At 40.6% G+C, this 20,532-nt stretch overlaps 3 protein-coding genes across 3 annotated transcripts; all 3 read right to left on the bottom strand.

Moving 5' to 3' along the window:
* Positions 1 to 2,161: 2,161 nt before the first annotated feature.
* On the bottom strand, positions 2,162 to 5,411 carry LOC139148254 (cytosolic beta-glucosidase-like). Its single transcript, XM_070719594.1, has 3 exons — positions 5,182 to 5,411; positions 3,345 to 4,726; positions 2,162 to 2,893 (listed from the first exon to the last, which is right to left on the bottom strand). Exons 1-3 carry the CDS (start codon positions 5,193 to 5,195, stop codon positions 2,637 to 2,639), a joined length of 1,653 nt encoding a protein of 550 aa, XP_070575695.1. The 5' UTR covers positions 5,196 to 5,411; the 3' UTR covers positions 2,162 to 2,636.
* A 265-nt stretch (positions 5,412 to 5,676) lies between these two features.
* Positions 5,677 to 9,937, bottom strand: LOC139148253 (cytosolic beta-glucosidase-like). The gene is made up of 3 exons (XM_070719593.1): positions 9,692 to 9,937; positions 7,814 to 9,198; positions 5,677 to 7,064 (listed from the first exon to the last, which is right to left on the bottom strand). Exons 1-3 carry the CDS (start codon positions 9,706 to 9,708, stop codon positions 6,769 to 6,771), a joined length of 1,698 nt encoding a protein of 565 aa, XP_070575694.1. The 5' UTR covers positions 9,709 to 9,937; the 3' UTR covers positions 5,677 to 6,768.
* A 1,723-nt stretch (positions 9,938 to 11,660) lies between these two features.
* LOC139148255 (cytosolic beta-glucosidase-like) lies at positions 11,661 to 17,428 on the bottom strand. The gene is made up of 3 exons (XM_070719595.1): positions 17,135 to 17,428; positions 14,961 to 16,342; positions 11,661 to 14,445 (listed from the first exon to the last, which is right to left on the bottom strand). The coding sequence occupies exons 1-3, from the start codon at positions 17,179 to 17,181 to the stop codon at positions 14,228 to 14,230; spliced, it is 1,647 nt and encodes a 548-aa protein (XP_070575696.1). The 5' UTR covers positions 17,182 to 17,428; the 3' UTR covers positions 11,661 to 14,227.
* Positions 17,429 to 20,532: the final 3,104 nt, after the last annotated feature.

Raw genomic sequence — 20,532 nt, 5'->3', positions numbered from 1 at the left:
GACGTCACGAATTTTGAGTAAGGTCAAGGGTGATGCTTGTTATAATGGTGTGGATAAAAATGGTCCAACTTCAAAAACCCGCATTTCCAAGGATTTGATCAATAACTTTCCAACGATGTTTATTATCTACTTATTATTTACGTTATTACCTATTTATCTACTTTTTAAACGATGCATCACAACAAATTTGATCGGATTTTCGTTTGCTCTGGTTATACGGCCACACAAAAATAACTTCGAGTGCATGAATATTTAATACACCAAGGTCAAAGTTCACAGCAGGTTAGCAGACGACAAATGCATGAAATGTTTCACTCGTATTTGGAGTTCAGAGAAAAATGATTATCATCAAAATGGTGACAGTTAAATTTAAACAGGAAATCGCAAAATATCTAGCAAAAAAAATCGATAGAAATTTAGGAACTAACCGTAAATTTCTTTTTTTAAATTGATATTTTAGTTTATTCTTACCCGTGGCAACTATTTAGTGGCACCAAAGTATCAACGCAGCTGCTGCAATTCAGGTATTAATAAAATCATAAAGGTTGAAATCCTACGTGCAAATCGCTGTATTCGATGAAAAGACCTTACATCAATCGGGTTTTTTTTGCCCGAGTTGTCAATACGTTGTATGCCACAACAACCCAAGCAAACGACAACGGTGAATATTGTACAATTCTCTAACTTCATCGTATACAATCGGTTGCACACTATTCAACGAAGAAAACAATACAATTTGAATCGAAAAAATAGTTCAAACGTTTTAAAAGACTTGGTTTTGTTCCTTTCGTAAAATTCTTGTTCTACTCCCAAAATCGTTATGATTATATGCTCAGTGTTGAACTTGTCAATGCAATCTGTATATATGTCATGACTCATAATATTCTATAAGGTGGGGATAAATCACTTTGTCAACAAAAACATTATAAATTGTACACAAAACATTGTGTTTTATGGCCAATACTTCGTATTTCAGCATACAAGAATAAGAGTGTTAGTTTTTTTATTTTATAGAAAAGGGACGTAAAGCTAATCAAGTTACGAGTATCGTGATTTTCAACATACTGATATATGGAGTGTTTGGTTACAATGCCAGTGTTTGGGATTGATTCAGGACCCATGTAATCTTGCGAAGATCCTTTCGGCTCTTTATCCACCTAAATGTGGACACCTTACCCTAATTTTAGAACAAGAACCTTCACTCTTGAAGCCATAGTCGTATTTTCTGAGGTTCGTCAGCGCTCAGTGATGCCATTACACTAGTATACGGTAGTAACTGCTTTTAGTAATGCCGTGCCACGGAAATATACACTATATACTCAAATCTTTGCTATAGCCAATGATATGAGATAATTCTTAATTTCTTATCATATAAACAATGAATTTATCAAGCAATGAGTCATCGATTGTAAAGAAGTTTTGTATCGATTATTGTAGACTTTATATTTTATGCTTGGCCCAATGTATTTTACCCACACAGTTCGAGAGTACTTGTGTCAGCTTAGTGTCTATGTTAAAACCTTCGCGAATGGAGCGGGGGACATAACATATTTTGGCTAAACCCTTCTTTAATATGATCGCAATCCTGAGTGCGCACAAGACTTTGTCTGGTCAATGGTCTATAAATAGTAACATCAGATCACGTGACTTCACTTTACTTTCGTGTATGTATCAGGATACTGACAGCGTGGCATGTTGAATTTAACGGAGCTCATCACATGGAATCTTTACTATCGAAAAGGAAACATTGTAAGGTTTCATTTGGTCAAACAAAATATTTGTCGATGAAGTCACATTTCATGAATATAAATAGCATATGCGAAACTATGTTCACTCTAACCATATATGACAGCCAATACTTCATAATAGGGGTAACATTTGTTCCAGTTGTTGAATAGACACTTACGCTCTAATCTTCTTTTTTTCATCCCGTGTGTACGCCTAAAATACATAGACTACGTCCGAGGAAGAACGGAGGAACGGTCGTTTATGCGGAGGACAAATATCGCTTACTCGAAGTACATTTGCAAAGCTAAAGCAACAAATCTAAAACACACACAGGTTTTAGAGCCTGCTGTTGGTATCTGCTCCCAGTCACCTCTGACCTGAATAATATAAGTACTGGCGATGTGTTATATAAAACACTGCAAGAGACTAGACACACTTTTGATCACAATTTGAATTATTTATTTTGTTTTAGTCTTATGCATACAGTAGGATGGATGCAAAGTTCGTTAACCGTGACCAAAGTTAATATGCGCCCCCCTTTCTGTTATGTCCCTTGTCATGAGTTTATCAAAAAATTGAACAAAGAGAGAATTTCCAAACTTATGTGCATAGTAGATGATTACAGCCCATAATCGAACTCTCTCCGAACGTATTGTAAATGAATCTCTTGATTCACACAATTAGGTTCGTGTCTCTAATTGTAGCTTAGGAGATGTGGCCACCAAATATCAAATAAAAAAATTCCACCCCTTCCATATTTACTTGGCAAAATACAAAAGACATAACAAGCTGTATTTCGCAAGTTTCCCCATCCGTAGTTTTCTACAGTTCTCTGTTTTGATTGTGTGGTTTTTTAATTCTCTGTCCTTTTATCGGTCGAAGGTTAGTAGTCCTTTAAAAATCCCGGTCTACGGAAATAACAGATAGGATGAATATTTCAGTTGGTTTGTGTCTTGTGTCCCTCCGTCTGCAGCCGGAAAGCCGTTGTTTCGAACTATTTCGGCAAATATTTCAACAGAGGCCTTAGGTGTTCTTGGTCTGTTTGGGTCGTCGAAGTCAACGTAGTACAGGCCAAACCTTGATTTGTATCCATCCGCCCACTCGAAGTTGTCCATCAGAGACCAGGCTGTGTATCCCCGTACATCAACACCGTCAAGCCTGTGCGCTGTGATAAATATGGAAACAGATAGAATAAGTGTTAGGCAAAGGAGTGAAATATGACAAGTTGTTACTAGTAAATCGGTGAACATTTATTGCGAATTTAACAAAATTAATATTCCCATTACATTTACTAATGCAAGATATTGATATTTCCTCATGTTTTCCAGGATGATTTTCCATGGAAAAATGCCGCTGGAAATGCACAATTTGACGTCATGATATGGATGCAGGTCAAACATCATGGATATCGGCTTGGTTTAGGAGATGACGTGAAAGTGCAGATGGTAAATAACGCCGGAGTAGGTATGATGTGATTTGAGGCACAGGTAAGATACAATCTTTTATTAAACGTTTGAACATTGAGAAGAAATGATGGTGAAATTTAGCAAATTCTGGATATGAGGTTGTTATGAAGATCATGTCTTCTAGACACTTTATGTAACGTATTTGCGCACCTTTAAGTACTTCATTGATGTATGCTGTGTAGTACTGTATTCTCCACGTGTCATTCAACATTGGTCCATTTTCGTTGTACTCGGCAACCCCATTTTCAGTGACGTAGATGGGTATGTGACCATACTCATCGTTCATCCATCTGAGCAACTTCCTGATGCCCCAGGGTACCGGCCTAAGCCACCCGACACCACATTTTGGCCACTTCTCATCATACCATCCGATGAGATCTTGGTCGGAAGAGAGACTTGGTGGCATTGGCTCGTTGACATGGTTCGCGCAGTATTTTGTTGTGTAGTGATTCAGACCCAGAAAATCAACAGCTCCCCTGATGAGTTGGATTTCTTCTTCGTTAAACTTCAGCAGCCGAGATGAAGTCAGGCCCTGCGCGAGACTCTTCTCGAAAACCTGTTTCTTCATCACATCCGGGTAATCACCCCTGATGAGCGGATGGGCGAATCGGCCAAGTTGAAACTGCAAGAATCGCTCGGCCGCGAGTATATCTTCTTCTTTGTCGGTCGCCGGAATTACCCAGTCAGAGTTTAAAGTGATTCCGACCTCTCCCCCTTGTTTTTCTCTGTACCTCTGGTCGTAGGTACGCCACACCATGGCATGCGCTTTGATGATATTATGGGTAACTCGATAGCCGCCGCTGCCTTGGTGTTTTAAACCAGGAGCTTTCCCGCCAGATTCGTAGCCACCTACGACCACAGCCGGCTCGTTGAATGTTATCCATAGTTTAACCCTATCGCCAAAACGCAAGAAGCAGATCTCTGCATATTCATTGAAGTAAACAGCAACTATATCGTTCTCCCATCCACCCATTACTTGGAGATCCTGTGGGAGATCCCAGTGATAGAGGGTAACCATTGGCTGAATGCCAGCCTCGATCAAGGCATCTATTAGACGCTGGTAATACTTGACCCCATTTTCATTGATATTTTTTGGAATTCCTTCTGGAAGAATCCTTGGCCAGGATATCGAAAAGCGGTAATGTGTCACGTTTAACTTTTTCAGCAGGAGAACGTCTTCGTCAATTTTATGGTAGCTATCGCATGCTACGTCACCTGTTTGATCTTTGTGTATGTGTCCAGGTTCATGAGTGAATGTGTCCCAAATACTCGGACCTTTTCCATCCTCGTTCCAGCCGCCTTCTATTTGGTAAGACGCTGTCGCTGTCGCCCAGGTAAAGTTATCTGGGAATCGTCCATGCAGGAGCCGGTCCCGTTCTGGGTCTTGGAATTCTTCGTAGACATACCCATCATATACATCCTCGGTTGCGGTGGTTATGACAGAAACGAGAGTGAGTTGTGACACGATTGACAGTATCAAGAAGTCTGAATAGAGCGCTCTCGCTGTGATTGACAGTGACCCTGCGGCTATTCTGAAATGGAAAGAGGGACGAGGTTGGTTAGGACCTAGCACCCTTCTGATAGGTGCACTACATTGTGTTCCCTTACACTGCCAGTGGGGATAGGATGTACAGTCATAATTGTATTGCATTGTATTGTATTGTAACATATAAACATGGCGTCATCTGCTAAACTGACTGGCACAGATAATAATACACGTAATTATAAATGACTTCTGTCGGACGTCGTCGTTGCAGAATGTACGTATGCATGGTTCCTACATCAACCGTCCCAAAGTAAGAAAACAGTACAAAGCCGTCAGACCAGGCACAAGTGAAGTTCGATTGTTTTGGGATGATGGAGTGATACATTTTTGCGGAAGTGTTTTGTTAATTTTATAAGAGACTAGGTGTTTACAAAACATACTGACATTTTGTCTCCATTTTGAAAAAAAAACCATCAATGGATGAAAGGTTGATTAACGTACCTTTTTTGCACCATCCCGAGCAACGCTATTGGCACGGAAAATTCACAACTCAGACTTCAGATCGAAGGGGTTTCTGTTTAAAACTCGGTCTGTGAGATTTTTATGGCCTCGTTACATTTCCAAACTTACATAGCGCGACAGCTTGCCTTGAACATCTATTAGCTGTCCCACCTTTGGTGATTTTATTCAAATTCTGTTCCGTGCAACATCGAAGGGTCGCAGGTCACGACGAAGTTGACATGCGCAGTGAGACCCGCACGAGCTGTCGCGCGCTACCTTAGTCGACGATAGAAATGGATACTTAGCCACAAGCTGTTGCAGATAATCCTGCTTTAGGATACTGTATTCACCGCATTATATTATTACATGGATGTAGCCACGTGGAAACGTCCAGTAATTGTGAAATACCGAGATTTCTGTGGGTGTTTTTGTATGAAAAGTATCCAAGCTTCTTTATTGTATTTCGTAATAAAAATAACCGAAAACACAAATAGGTTCGTTCAAATGTGACTAAAGTTTATTCAACGATAAAGAGTTGGTGTACATCTATACAGAAGGCACAGCGAGAAAATACCTTTGTGAGCGTTACAATAAACACTACTTTACTGATTCCAAAACAAAACAAATGCGTGCATTCAGTAGACATGACAGGCATATAGTGACACATTTTGAATGAAATTTAAAGAGGTCATGAATTGCATTCTGCAAATATCAAAAATGTGATAGAAAGAACTTCAAACAGGTCGAGGCGAGAAATGGGGACCTGGCAGTGATATGTATATTTGCGTGAATACATTGACATACACATGAATCATACACGTATACTAGTGCACACATGCATGGAATGTGTTTGCAAGTGTTTGTTCGACAACTGGGTATGACATTTTGTGAGAAACATAGATTAACATTTTGAACATAAAGCATAAGATCATGTGACCTGTCGTATTGCGTTTTAATCTAGGATTTGTATATCACCTCATCCTTTCTGCTTACAAGCAGCGAATTATTTTTGAGTTTCGGAGACCGACACGTCCATGGCAACTTCTGAGCTGATACAAAAACACCGCCACCGTTAATACTAGTACGTAGTCAGATATACAAGTTTGACATATCCTATAGCTGTCGACGCTGGCATTATTGCTAGAATACCTGCATCAATATTTTATTTACAATTGTCAATCATCAGAGTCGCTAATAAATATGATCACAGATGAAACGAGGAAATATTACTATTTAGGGGAAATTAATCGTTTACCTTTTGGAAAGTATGTTTTCAACAAATAAATACAAAACTGATGTTGTGAAACAAAAATGCATTACTTGGTAGCACTTTCTGACATTTATAATTGTATCCGACAGACTTAAGGAGGCAAGCTTCGATCGTAATTAATGTCTCTGAGAGTTCAATTCTTCCCGTGAGTCCGACAACTGACTCAATAATTTGGCGCATTCTTTGTGTCAGAGGAGACGTCCCCATATTAGGTAATTGCATTTATTGCGATATTTTTCAAAACATGATATTGTATGTCCGGCAATGTGCAATTTATCTACTATCGAAACTTGGAGTTGGTTCATTGAAAAGTTAAACTAAAAGACTGGCTGCACAGCTGGTTTTGGAGGCGGCGGCACAAATCCTCCGAAACCAAGTCCTGGTTTCACCGGAGGAACGAACCGAAGTTTTGCGGCTGGGACCGGGAAACCATTATTTTTCACAACTTCTGAATATTTCCTGGCGGACGCTTTCGGTGTGCGAAGCCTTGCCGGATCTTCAAAGTCAACGTGGTGCAATCCGAATCGAGTTCTGTAACCTTCCGCCCACTCAAAGTTGTCCATCAGGGACCATAAAGAGTATCCACGGAGATCTATGCCATCCAGCTTGTAGGCTGCAAAGAATTCAGAATTAGAAGATGTTGTAAGAGACTATAAGAAAGTTTGCTATCACCGCACTTCTGCCCATTCTTCATGAATGATGACTTATTGATGGTTGTCAAAGGGCCTGATAGCGCTGATGATGATCACAGGTGCACTGTTGCAGGTGATTGCGGTGATTGCGGTAGTAATTGTGATGATGGTTATGGTGATGTTTGCTCTGATGGTGATGACGGTGATGGTTTGGGGATGGTAATGGTGATGGCTACAATGTGATGATGGTGATGATGACTAAGATGCTTATGTAGGTGATGATGGCGATTACGACGGTGATGGTTGTGTTAGTGACAATGAATATACTTGTGTTTATGATGATGATGATGATGATGATGATGATGATGATGATGTTGTTGTTGTTGTTGTTGTTGTTGATGATGATGATGATGATGATGATGATGATATCGATTGTTAGGGTAGTGGAACTGATAGTGGTGGCAATATTTGAAAGATGGTAGTGATTACCTGTAATGATATTGTGCGATATCTACGACAAGGATGACATTGCACACGGCATTGATAACGATGGTGATGCTGAAGCTATTGATGGTGGCAAGGAAGGATAATAATTTAGAGCGGGAAGCGAAGATGACTGAGATTCCCACGTCAACAGAACTGCCACAGTGTTCATGGTGGTGTATAAAATCTTCGTAAACATACTTGTAACAGCAATATCATATCAGTTCTATATTTTAAGATATTTTACCTTTCAACATTTCGTTGACATGGGACACGATGTATTGGATTCTCCAGGTGTCCTTCAACTTGGGTTCGTTATCGTCAGCCAACCGCTCAGCCACCCCGTTTTCGGTGATGAACACTGGAGGGTTACCGTACTCATTCTTGATCCAGTTCAGCAGTAGTCGTAGACCCCAAGGCACGCATTTCAACCAATTTGCGCCACTCCGGGGCCACTTGTCGTCCTGCCAGGCACGGAGATCTCGATCCTCCTCGTAGCCCGGTGGCCAGGGATCTGACCTCCAAGCGGAGACCAAATGGGTGGTGTAATAGTTCACCCCTAGGAAATCAGCTGTCCCCCTAATGAATTCTTTCTCTGTGGCCGAGAACGTCGGCAGCCGTGAGACGGTGAGCCCCTGTGCGATGCTCTTCTCCATAATCTGGTTTTTCATGACTTCTGGGTAGTCTCCGTTGACCATGATTGGATGAGCAAACCAACCGAACTCGAACTGTAGATATCTCTCGGCAGCCATGATGTCGACCTGCCACTTTGTCGAGGGTTGAGCCCAACTACTGACAAGAGTAATTCCAACATGTCCTTTCTGTTTCTCTCTGTATTTATTGTCATAGGCGTGCCAGGCTTTTGCATGGGCCTTTAATATATTGTGAGCGACTCTATAGACTGTAGTACCTTGGTGTTTGAGGCCAGGTGCGTGTATCCCGTGTTCGTGGCCCGCCATGGCGAACACGGACGGCTCGTTGAAAGTGATCCATTTTTTGACCCAGTCGCCAAATTCGATGAAACAGAGTTCCGCGTAATTCAGAAAATGCACCGCGAGTATGTCGTTGCTCCAGCCACCAATTTCTTGCAGTGCCTGGGGCAGATCCCAGTGGAAAAGCGTGACCATTGGTTCTATGTCGGCTTCCACCAGGGCGCTGATGAGCCGCCTGTAGTACACTATCCCGGCCTGATTGATTTTACTCAGCGTTCCCTCGGGAAGGATCCGCGACCAGGCGATTGAGAAACGGTAATGTTTGACGCCGATATTTTTCAACAAAGCGACATCTTCGCTGATTTTATGATAACTATTACACGCGATGTCACCATTGGCATCGTCCGCAACATTGCCTGACTGATGAGTGAAAGTGTCCCAAATAGTTGGTCCCCTCCCGTCCTCATTCCAGGCCCCTTCTACCTGGTACGCCGATGTCGCTACACCCCACGAGAAATTTGAGGGGAACAGTCCGTGGATGAGCCTGTCTCTGACAGGATTTTGAAATTGTTTGTAGACGTAGCCAGCGTTACCCTGTGCTTTTGCTCTCTCTTGGAAAGCTAATGTCAAAAATGCAAAAAGGAATATTTTCAAATGACGACCGTAGAAAGATGGTTTTGGAAAGTTAGCTACGTCAACTCTGGAAGAAAAGAAAGGGGAATCAAATTAAAAGACTTGAAAATTAGAATGTACTGCAAGGCTATCGTACATTAAGGAGGATATTAATATATGTCGGCAAAGAAACAAAATGGCGGCCATGTACAATGATGGCGAACACCTGTTGCCATGCCATTTATCACCGGACTCAAAGAAAACACGACGAATCAGAAATTTAAATACCAGTGCCACCAAATCATTTAATGAAGTGCTCATACTGATGTTAATTCACGTAATAGTGCTCTAATCTGTTTTATTAAAACATTATCTAACTGTAAATACGAAAAAACGTAATTTTGAAGAAAATGCTTCCAAGAAAAGTTTTAGGCAATCGTGAGATATGTTTACTTTAACCATATTCCGGACTTATAATTTACTGAAATATTAGTTTGTCGTCTTATCGTGGCATTTTACGACCAAAGATGTCGACTTATAATCTTGATACAATGACTTTATGACAACAATAATTACATTACCTTCCCATGGTTTCCATTGTCCCTTGTGCAGTCAACTTTCATCTGAACTGCGAGGAATCTCTTTGATCCCGCAAAACGGCACACCAGGAATGTTAACCCGTTACCGTGATGAATGACACACTCGTACCGCAGGTCAGAGGCCTTCTTGACGTTGCGGCTGCGCAGTTCAACAGTTGGTCGCCCCCTAACATGCCAGCATGGCCAGGCAAAAACGTCACACACTCCATTGTGCAGCAGTTTTATGAACGATGATAATCCGGGTTTTGTTGTATTTAAGCTTAAAACACAGCTGTAATTGCCAACGTCACCCAACCCAAACTATGCATACTTCATATGTTCACAGTAGACTAATGCAATTTTTCTCTCGTCAATGGGCATTGCGCACATCCCGTTTCCTTGGAGATAGCCAACCTATTTACGACCAGATAGCTATTCATACCAACCACCCAAAATCCTACAAAGAAAGTGCTAGCGAAGAAACCCTTCAAGACCTCAGTTTTTTTAATAACAAAAATTCATTTCATATTTCGTACTTTCATAACTTGCTTCCATCTACTTTTTGTTCCCTTCATGTAAACTACGCCCGCAACTCTCATAAAACCACGAGTGATGCCAGTTTTTCTCGTCGAGTCTGTCCTACCTTCACTTGTCAAATCAACACAAATGCGGCTCAAATTATTTCATTTTGAACATTGGCATGTGACTTTTTGAAAGTAAGAGCACATTATTCTCAGTGTAGAAGCCATATGTGGTTAATTCCCTTGTGTTACAATGCCTAAATGGAAAGATTAAATAAACCGTGATTGATGTTAGGGCTTTTGAATTCATTAATATATTAATCTTGGTATTTTAGCATTAACCGTTTCTCCATATTTTTCAACCGTCAGGATCATGAAACTTTGATATCCCAGAAACACGGATAAAATTTGATATGGCTGCAAGCGCTGTTGAAGAAGTGAACTTGATGCAAAGAAAACCTTGGTGAAACAAAAAATAAATAAATAAAACAGTTCCAGAGAACGTACGTTACACTGAATAGATGTTTAACCATTCTTTTTTAAAAACCGTATTCATATTTTGCAATCATGCACCGTACAGCTTGACGTAGTGAGGCAGCTGGGTCAATGCAAATCAGATGTTATAACATTGACAGAGGATAATTTTAGAAACGGTTTACTTTATTTTGTCTAATACTAAATAGGATCAGAAAAAAATCAGTAATCTAAACACGTGAACAGTCACACAAGCAATGTTCTGTAACCACGTGGAGCCATACTACTGACTTGACATTGGATATTGTAATATGAATAATGACGTAGCAGAATAAACAATATGCCTATTGTAAAACTGTGACCCAGGTCAGATAATAAATTCCCCAGCCGACACGTTTTTAAATCAACACTACGGGACACGTCATATAACAGCACTAAGTTGTTAATCCCTATGTAAATATCCATGATTAATTGCAATAACGTAAACGTGTCAGTATTGACGATCTCCCTTCTGAATGAATTTTAGATCAGAGAAGCGATGAGTTATTTTCGAATCGTTCATTTCACCATAACGCAACTCCTTAAAATCAGATGTAGAGGTGGTGACGTTTCCAGGTTTGCCTGTTCTGTTGCGGTTCTCTTTAGCTGATAGTCGCCTATATATAGAGTTAATAAGAATAGTAAAGGACAAGAAAAGGTGGGGACGTAGCCATCTCTACACCCGATCGTTATAAGATTGCATTTGGCTGTACCAACCCGCAACCGTAGAGAACATCGGCCCATCAATTATATCTCAATATCCGAGTGGGTTTATCATCAAAAGTTATCGTAAAGTACACTGATAGGTCCTCGGGTTCACTTTTCGGACAAAACACCTTGTGTTATCGTGTCTTTTGATAATCGTCAGACGAAACACATGATTTTGTCAAGTCATACATCTTACGCATTCATACATCCTCAATAAACTTTGCAATAACTCTCATTGGTGTAACAATGCATTTATTGTGAAAGTGGTACTATCACATTGGTAATGTACACAAAAACTTTGAGTATTGGCACATTGATTGCCAATCCTTTCCGAACCCGTTCCCGCATACAGATCTAACCCAATCGTTGAGAACAAGGGCTGTAGAGGGACGAAGTCACCGTCTAATTCCTGCTAGGAGTAGGAGTTGCCTACGTCATAAAATGCCTACTCTAAATCAACCACGAACTCAAATACTGTTACATGTAATGATGCAGTACCACATACAATTCGTTGTGGTGTACATTGATGTATGCACCATGTTAAAGTAGTTTATCAGCGCATGTTTCTGGTAACTTCCACATGCTCCCTGATAACACAATGACGTCATACTTTCTTTCACCAGTTCTGGCTGCACAGATTGTTTTGTCAGACACTCTTTCAGTACGTTTCGAAATTTCTAGCTATGGGATAACTGACTTTTTAAACAAAACTGACAATCCTTAGCTGATCTCTTTGAAGGGAAAGCAGCTGTCTTTTTTAAATAATATTTTCATTTTAATTTTTGTTCCACAAAAAGTTGAACAACTTTTATGTTTTTATTCATATCCCTGCAGACTGTTAAATTACCAAGCGTTAGCTATGCTGTACCTGCTAAGTACACCACGTGACTGTTGATAAATGGATTCCATGAACTTGAAATTCGGATGGCGACAACAGCAATGAAGAGTACACACATGTAGGTAATTGTTTTTTTTGATAACTTGAACCAAGGCATCGTGAGACGGTAGACTTAAAGATTCGGTCGAATACGAGTGTCCGCGAGTTGGAGGACACCATACACGATTGCATCTCTCAGTCTAAGTCCCACGGTTTTGGAAGTAGAGCAAGAAACTGCATTTTACGACAATCAAAATTACATCAAAAAGTTACAGTCACTGAATCTTTAACTGAAGTCTCGGCCTCCAAGGGTCAAGAACAAGTACACCAACATTTCAGAGAGCAATTGTGCTAGTTACTTTCCCTCTGGTTTTTGAACGGAACAAATGTGTATATCACCGTTATTACATAAAATTTGGACAATCATGCCTGTCCCTCATACTTCATCTTTCTCTTTGAATTTTAGAAGTTGGCTGATCCATGATAAAGTTCTGTCCTCACCTTCTTAAGTTTTCGGCGAATACTGAGTCATAATAAAAGGAATAGTCAGCGTGCTTTTCGTTGTTTTTTTGGTGGGGAGTACTATGACCTGCACAGGATTTCATGATATCAGAGAACTCGTTAAATAAAAGTTATTACAGGTGAGCACAAATATCAAATATTATATATTGCACCAGATTGAGAATCATCCATCAAAATAGCATATGCAAGTGATTGTCATTTATTTATGTGTGAGAAATATCAACGCATGTTTATTGAATCTAATCCTAAATGAATCATAAGTTAGCTGGTGAACTCAAATACAGCATATGCAAATACCATTGTTACTATTGTCTTCCTGGTGTTTTCCTCAAAGTCCGCTTATCAAATCCTTATCACGCATGTACAATACAATGGCCGCCATTCAATTTTCATAGTCGTCCTTTTTGAAAGGTGAATGCCCAATAAGCTGGTTTTCATTTTGTCAACTTGAAATTTAGGAGATATTTGGAGGATTGCGCAATAAGTGGATCTGTCTGCGTGGGCGACGCCAGGCTTAATTCAGATGACATTTATTTCAACGATTAGGAAGTGACGTCATTGTGTAATATATAAATGATGAGTGGAATAGAGACAGGTCTGTGTAGCTTACTCGTTGTCGTCACTAGTATTAACGATGATCTCATAAGCTCTTACTGCTATATATATAGCATGTGTGCACTCATAGCATTGTTACCTAGTGTGTCGTTTTATATTTATGAATGGTCACAGGTTTCCATACTAAATATGTCTGGAACTGTTTTATTTTCAAGAAATCATTTTCAACGTTAAGGGTAGAATGCACCTCTGGGACAGATATTTGGACTAAAATTTCTACAGTACTTTTCTGGTCTACTGCATGTGGAGGCCCATGATAAAAGTCTAAGAAAAAATATCACCGTTTTACTTTTTTTTTAAATCGAAAAAACAAATTTTCGCATAGAGTTAGCACAGGCATGGAAGACATTTTGAATTTCAAATATCGGTAATTCTAGGTAATCTGTTTCTCTAGTACCAAATTTTTCGCGGCTACCTCTAATTCTCACTCTTGATTTGGTAAGAGAATGGTTGAAAGTTTCACTTAGGAATGTTTTTAGCCAAAGTTTAAGTCTTTCACTTTCAAGGCGCTTCCTACCTTAAGGGAAATCAATACAACACTACATATTAAAGCTTAGTCTAGAAAACTGCTCTAAGTTTTACAAAACAGGTTCAACCCAAGAAATACAAGTGAACAAGAGAACTGTTTCATTCAACAATAGTAAACAGTCGCGTTACAGTCGACTTAAAATCCATAGTAGTGGATTTTCACAAGTACTCGTGTTTTTTTATATACAAAACTGGATTGAACTTGAATACTGTCAGAGGCTAGCATGACGAACAGCTTACGACCTTTGACCTATATCACCATAGGAGTCCCCTGCTGGGTTCGGGAAACCCGTTGTTTCTGATGATTCTAGCGTATACCGATGCTGAAGCCTTGGGAATTCTTGGTCTTTCTCGGTCGTTGAAATCAACAAAGTAGAGGCCGAATCTGGAAGCATACCCCTCAGCCCACTCAAAATTGTCCATCAAAGACCAGATTGTGTATCCTCGAATATCGATGCCGTCTAGCAAATTAGCTGTAGAAAGGATGAAAAACAGAGTTTATGAGAATCAAAGAATCTTCTAAAGCCACTTAAACAATGATAGTGATAACGTTGTCATTTACTGGAAAACTACAGCACAAGATGTGTCTCCTCCTTATCAATTATCATCTGGTCAGAAATACTTCTACCTTTGGGGAAAAACTAAAGGTTGACGAAACTATTAGCACGGAAATACACATCTAAAAGCTCGAGTCTCTAAATTTCACATGACGTCACTGAAGCTGTTTGAACACCCACTAGTTTATGCGTGGGAGAGCAGGGGTGGAAAACAGTTCGGGAAATGATCTCCGGCGTGAATCAACAGGTGTCATGAAATGTTTACAAATCCTAGCTCAAAGGCAAGCTGCATTATATGACGACAGCTGAAATGTAAGCGACGACTGATTTTAGTTTTTCGATATTTTGCCAAATATTGCTCATCTTAAGTTTGGCTTACTGACCGAAACCGAGGGACTATAAAGTATTTCTCTTTTCTCTTGAACGCGTACCTTTCAACATCTCATTGATGTGTGCTGTGTGGTACTGTATTCTCCACGTATCGTCCAACATTGGTTCTTCATCACTATGTTCAGCTACTCCATTCTCTGTGATGTAGATCACGGGTTGATTGAAGTTCTTGTGAATCCAGTTAAGATACTCTCTGAATCCCCAAGGTACAGGTCTCATCCAGCCAGCCCCACTGGTTGGCCACCCTTCGTCATCCCAGGTCATAAAATCTTGGTCTTTGAAGAAGCCGGGTGGCATGACCTGTCGTTCCTTGGCGCCAACGTACACAGTGGTGTAGTAATTGGCCCCGAGGAAGTCGGCTGTACCCTTGATTAGCTGTTTTTCCTCCTCGGTGAATTCTGGGAGTCTGGAGGCTGTGAGACCCTGGGCAGTGCTCTTCTTCAGGATAAATTGCTTCATCACTTCCGGATAGTCACCGTTGATAAAGACGGGATGGGCAAACCATCCGAAACCGAATTGCATGTACCTATCGGCAGCGGCCTTGTCCTCTTCCGAATCGGTCCCTGGCACACCCCAACTACAATTCAGAGTGATTCCGCATTTTCCTTTCTGGGTCGCCCGGTAGCGCTCATTATATGTGTGCCAAGCCTTGGCATGGGCTTTTAGTACATTGTGAGCTGCTCTGTACACAGTCGTTCCCTGATGTTTCAACCCAGGGGCATGTATTCCGGTCTCATACCCAACTTTGGTGAATACATAGGGCTCGTTGAATGTTATCCAGAGTTTAACTTTACTGCCGAACTCATTGAAGCAAAAGTCGGCGTAGCTGTCAAAGTGGACGGCTATTATATCGTTCTCCCATCCGCCGATGTTTTCCAACGCTTGTGGAAGGTCCCAGTGGTAAAGTGTCACCATTGGTTGGATGTTGGCCTCCAGCAGAGCGTCAATAAGTTTGTGGTAGTAGTCGACACCAGCCTGGTTGATGCTATTTCGTGTCCCATCCGGCATTACACGAGACCATGCGATTGAAAATCGATAATGGTTCAGTCCCATATCCTTCATGATTGCAACATCCTCTTCGAATTTGTGATAGCTATCACATGTAATGTCCGCGGTTTGGTTCTTGTAAGAGTGACCCGGTGTGTGCGTGAAAGTGTCCCACACACTCGGACCCTTTCCATCCTCATTCCAGCCCCCCTCTATCTGATAAGCTGCAGTCGCGACTCCCCAGGAGAAATTTTGACGGAACTGTCCGTGAAGGAACTTGTCCCTTTCCGGGTCTTGAAATTCTCTGTAGACAAATTCTTCATATCTGTTTTCAGCTATCGCTAGTTCTCTGTAGCTGAGGATGGCCAGGCCGGCAAGTAAAAGAAAACCAATTTTTGTGAAGCGTGAAGCTCTCCATGCTGCTCTCGTTGTACTCCTTGAAAAACAAAGTGTGTTTATATCAGTATTGTTCAAAAATAGCCTTTTGTGGTGCCAAAACGACTGCTTGTAGTGAACTACATAAGGGCAAAACTGTCCATGTGATTTCAAATTACAACGTGGCATTTTCAGACATTCTGTTACATTGTGTTTTAAACCTGATATTGGAAAATATTTTTCTCGAGATAGAGAAAACTACTGCTTGAACTTTCAGATGATTTTGTCGTCGATCAGACAAGATTCTGACACGGTTAAGGACGACCCTCTTAGAGACATGCTACGGCCAGATTATTTCGTGAAAAGTGCGAGGGTTCAAAGTTGAAGAAGGTGTCACCATAATCACAATGCATAGATGTGCCACAAAGCTTCATTACGCATTATGGCGATTTTCCGCATCAAATCAATCAAAGAGACTTAAGCTGAATGCAACAATGTTGATCGCCGATGAAAATCAAACAAGGTTAAAATATCATAAATGTAAAAATTAATGAACAATTTAATAAACCTGAATGGAAAATGTACAATTGTTTCTAGTGATGGTAAAGCGCTCCCCTTACAAATAACGTGTCCGTATTCATGCTATGGTGTCAGGTTGAAGCTGTTGTTTATTCTCATTCGCAACATCATGATTGGTTGCAAAAATTCTAGTATCTACTAGGACTAGGAAATATGGTCAAAGGTTTTTCGAACATGATTAATTTATCCCAGTATTCAAACTTCAAATTGGAACATCGATGACTGGCTTTGCAGCGGCACAGTATATTATGTAAACTACAAAGCGAACACTTACCAGTGTAATTTCTTGAAAAAATATTGGACGCTGCGTTTAAGCGACATCTTTACAATGGTTGGCACGATGTTGTAAGCTCTCTTGACCTATGGTTCCCACTAGCTTTTACCGCGGAAACTGGCGAGCACGTAAAATGACATCGGGCGTGGAAACTGGTCAAACTAGGTTGCCAACGACGAGATGTATTTTTTAATATTTGGTTTGTTGCAAGCGGTGTATACTGACCGATTGTCATTCAATTTTAATCCGATTTGAACTCCCATCTAAAGACCTGACAACAGGTTGCACGTCGACCTCGGTACGCATGCGCACGATATTAATGGCGACCCGTTTTTCACACTCTCATAATTGGGAAAAATCTGTTTCTTCAGCGTTGGACAGACAGCGATTTGAATTTCGGAGCAAAGTGATTTACTTGATGCATCGGTTTCTTTGAGATTTAATTACTTTGAATTTCACCGTGACCTGCTTCAATACACCCTTATTATCAGTACATCCATATTATTGTAATATAATTTTGCATTTAGGAAATCGAAATAATCGTGCCGAGGAATAAAGAAATTGTCGATATTTAATGACTGCGCATTCAGTCTGTATTATTTTACGGTTTTGAATCTCCAACAAAATGCTCCGATGACACGTCACTGTACCACCAGTTCCAAACCCATTGATTACTGGCGTCAGCTGGTTGTCTTCCCACATTTTGGTGGCCTACAAGCATTGTTCACAATCCTCCCGCTGTTGGCGGGGCCGAGAAGTTCACTTACAATATAGTGACACGTATGCTTTGATTTTATGCTTTCTATTATAACAGCATTTTTATTTTCTGTCAGTTTGCATATTTTTCTGTTTACAGAACGTAAACTTGTCAGACCAGAGTTGTGGACACACCCGCCGTTTAAGGTCGTGGTACTGAAAACATAAAATGTTGTTTTGATTTTACTTATTTTGTATTCATTCAATCTTAATAACCAACGAAAAAATGCTTGAAGTAAAACTTTGGCCTACGAATATAGGAAGAGCGATGACGAAAAGATGCAAGAGCTGGGGAGAAAACGAGATGACCTTATCCCAATCACTCCATAAAATGATGGCTTACAAAACAATGCATGTTAACACGACTTCGGGGACTCCATATCTCTAACACTTACGTTATAGAATCACGCGGTAATTTTTCAGTATTTCTCGGCTATACGCTTGCTTAGCCTCTGTTAGAAGTTTGAGTTTTTAAGTTTTAAGTTTTAGATCGCGAAATACATTTCTGTCTGAAGGTCTGATGAGAAGAGTCAACTTGATCTATGGTAATGTGTGTATGTCACAGTAATTATCTGTGTATCCATGCGCGTATTTATATTACCTATAAATATACACATGTACATGTTTCATTTCTGTTGTTATAATTATTTATGTATTTGAGGATCTTCTCATTAAACCAACAGTGGACCATGGGTAACATCAAACCGAATGGCGGTATCCCGGACATACCAGTGCCGCAAACAATCGAAACGTTTCGTCAGGTTGAATAGAAGGGAAAATAGAGGGCGCTAACCATGCCTACTGGCTTGGTCGGAGGCAGAAGAGCGTAATGGAGTCCAGGGAGGGTAAGCCATGGACGGGGAGTACCGATAGTATAATGTCACGTATCAAATGAACATGAAATTACACCGAAAAAAATATTGTGGCTAATTTTCTGTACTACCTACTACTCTTTGCAGTTTTATGAACTCGGTAGCATTGTTGTAAGAATGGAGTGTATCGTTGGCGTTAATATTTTTTTTTAGACTAGATAACTTTATTGCCATTATATACATTCATGGACATTAGGAAATTGTCTTGCTGTCGTCACACAAAACAACACAACATCAGATATTACATGTAACTAAAACACTTAAAAATCCGACTATAAAACCAAAAAAGTAATAGGAAGGAGGCATGAGTAAAAAAAGAATATTATGAGGTTATTACGAAAATACCGCAAAGGATGCACGAGGACTTTGGCGCAGCGTATCGCCCGACGCGAAGCGGAGGGCGATGCGAGTCGCCAATGTCCAAGTGCATCCTTTGCGGTATTTTCGTAATAACCTTATTATTATACATCTTACATTCCTGATCGGGGCATCAAAATGTCGGAGTAGTGACCGTTTTCGTGCAATGTCAACAATTTTTCTTCCGATTTTATCGCGCCAGTGTGGAACGCTACCTCGGACACGCGTCTGCAACAAGTTTTGGAGTATGTGCACTACACACATACGTACGTACAGAGCGCGCGCGAGACTTGTTCTGGCACTCGTCCAAGGGGTCCCTTGAAACCGTTTTACAGTGAACACGCAGATACAGCCGCAGGGAATGGGGCGCCTTGAAACCGTGCCGTACGGAACGGGCGCGAGTTCGTACGGCTTTTTTAGCGCACGCTTAATTTTATTGTTCTCTATGGTAGATGTATAATAAGAAATCTTATGGATACAGGTAATAAAAAAATACAATTGCATATTAAAAATTGCGATCTCAAAGTATATTGTAAACGTGACCCCCCAAAAAGGAAACAAAAAACAAACAAAAACAAAACAAAAAAACAAAAAACAATTAAACAAACCGTGTAGTAAAACTCATCCCATTCCCCATAAACAGTAAAGGTTCCTTTAGTTACATATGTGACTGAGTAGACCAAATGATTCACATGAAAATCCCATTGTATGTTTGTATATCTTGAAGACAACACAGGCGCTTGGCACATTGCTTGGATAATAATCGTATTTAATATGTAGAATGTCTATATACGACTTGATTATTCAGTAAAAGAATCACCGTAAAGTGTAGGCCTATAGGCCTACATATTGACTGGCATTATACTGAGTGGCTATGGCTGCCTGGCTCGGGCCAGGCGAACGCACTGCATAATCATCAATGTGTAGAATGTCTACATGACTTGATTATTTAATAAAGAATAACGGTACGTGATATTACTGTACATGTCAGGAGTGGCTGTAGCTGCAGGGGTTTGGCCCGGCTTGGGCCCGTTGTCTACTGCTGCACAGACATAAACTCAAGGCGTGAAAGCTTTTCACCGCCCGATTTCATAAATCAGCGAAATTCAGGATCTCTGAGCGTTTTCGGTGATAAAAACTGGTCATCGGTCAGGTGGTTGCATAAACAATCGATCGACTGGCCCTTTTGCCTAAAATCATACCTTACCCTATGCTACTGGCAAGAAATCGTCCTGAAATCGGCTGGGCACACCAACCCAGCGCCGGCCATTTTGAATAAGCTTCCTGCAACGTACGCGTCCAATGAGAGAAGAGCAATTGAAAGACAATACGTCATATGCCAAGGGTTGTATGCACAGGCGCATACATTGCATGCAGCTCATTCAAAATGGCCGGCGCTGGGTTGGTGTGCCC

The sequence above is a fragment of the Ptychodera flava genome, chromosome 13, assembly GCF_041260155.1.
Source record: "Ptychodera flava strain L36383 chromosome 13, AS_Pfla_20210202, whole genome shotgun sequence".
Classification (NCBI taxonomy): domain Eukaryota; kingdom Metazoa; phylum Hemichordata; class Enteropneusta; family Ptychoderidae; genus Ptychodera; species Ptychodera flava.
The sequence above is the reverse complement of the archived record's forward strand: the minus strand, read 5'-3'. Positions and strand labels throughout refer to the sequence as shown.

What these genes read in the sequence shown, in the direction of transcription:
- LOC139148254 (XM_070719594.1), bottom strand. An exon ending in CATCAATGAAGTACTTAAAG is followed by an intron (nt 2,894 to 3,344) that starts GTGCGCAAATAC and finishes TATTTATCACAG; the next exon opens with CGCACAGGCTTGACGGTGTT.
- LOC139148253 (XM_070719593.1), bottom strand. An exon ending in TGTCAACGAAATGTTGAAAG is followed by an intron (nt 7,065 to 7,813) that starts GTAAAATATCTT and finishes AATTCTTTGCAG; the next exon opens with CCTACAAGCTGGATGGCATA.
- LOC139148255 (XM_070719595.1), bottom strand. Translation starts at nt 17,181, where the DNA reads ATGTCGCTTAAACGCAGCGTCCAATATTTTTTCAAGAAATTACACTG. An exon ending in TTTTTCAAGAAATTACACTG is followed by an intron (nt 16,343 to 17,134) that starts GTAAGTGTTCGC and finishes TTGTTTTTCAAG; the next exon opens with GAGTACAACGAGAGCAGCAT. An exon ending in CATCAATGAGATGTTGAAAG is followed by an intron (nt 14,446 to 14,960) that starts GTACGCGTTCAA and finishes TCCTTTCTACAG; the next exon opens with CTAATTTGCTAGACGGCATC.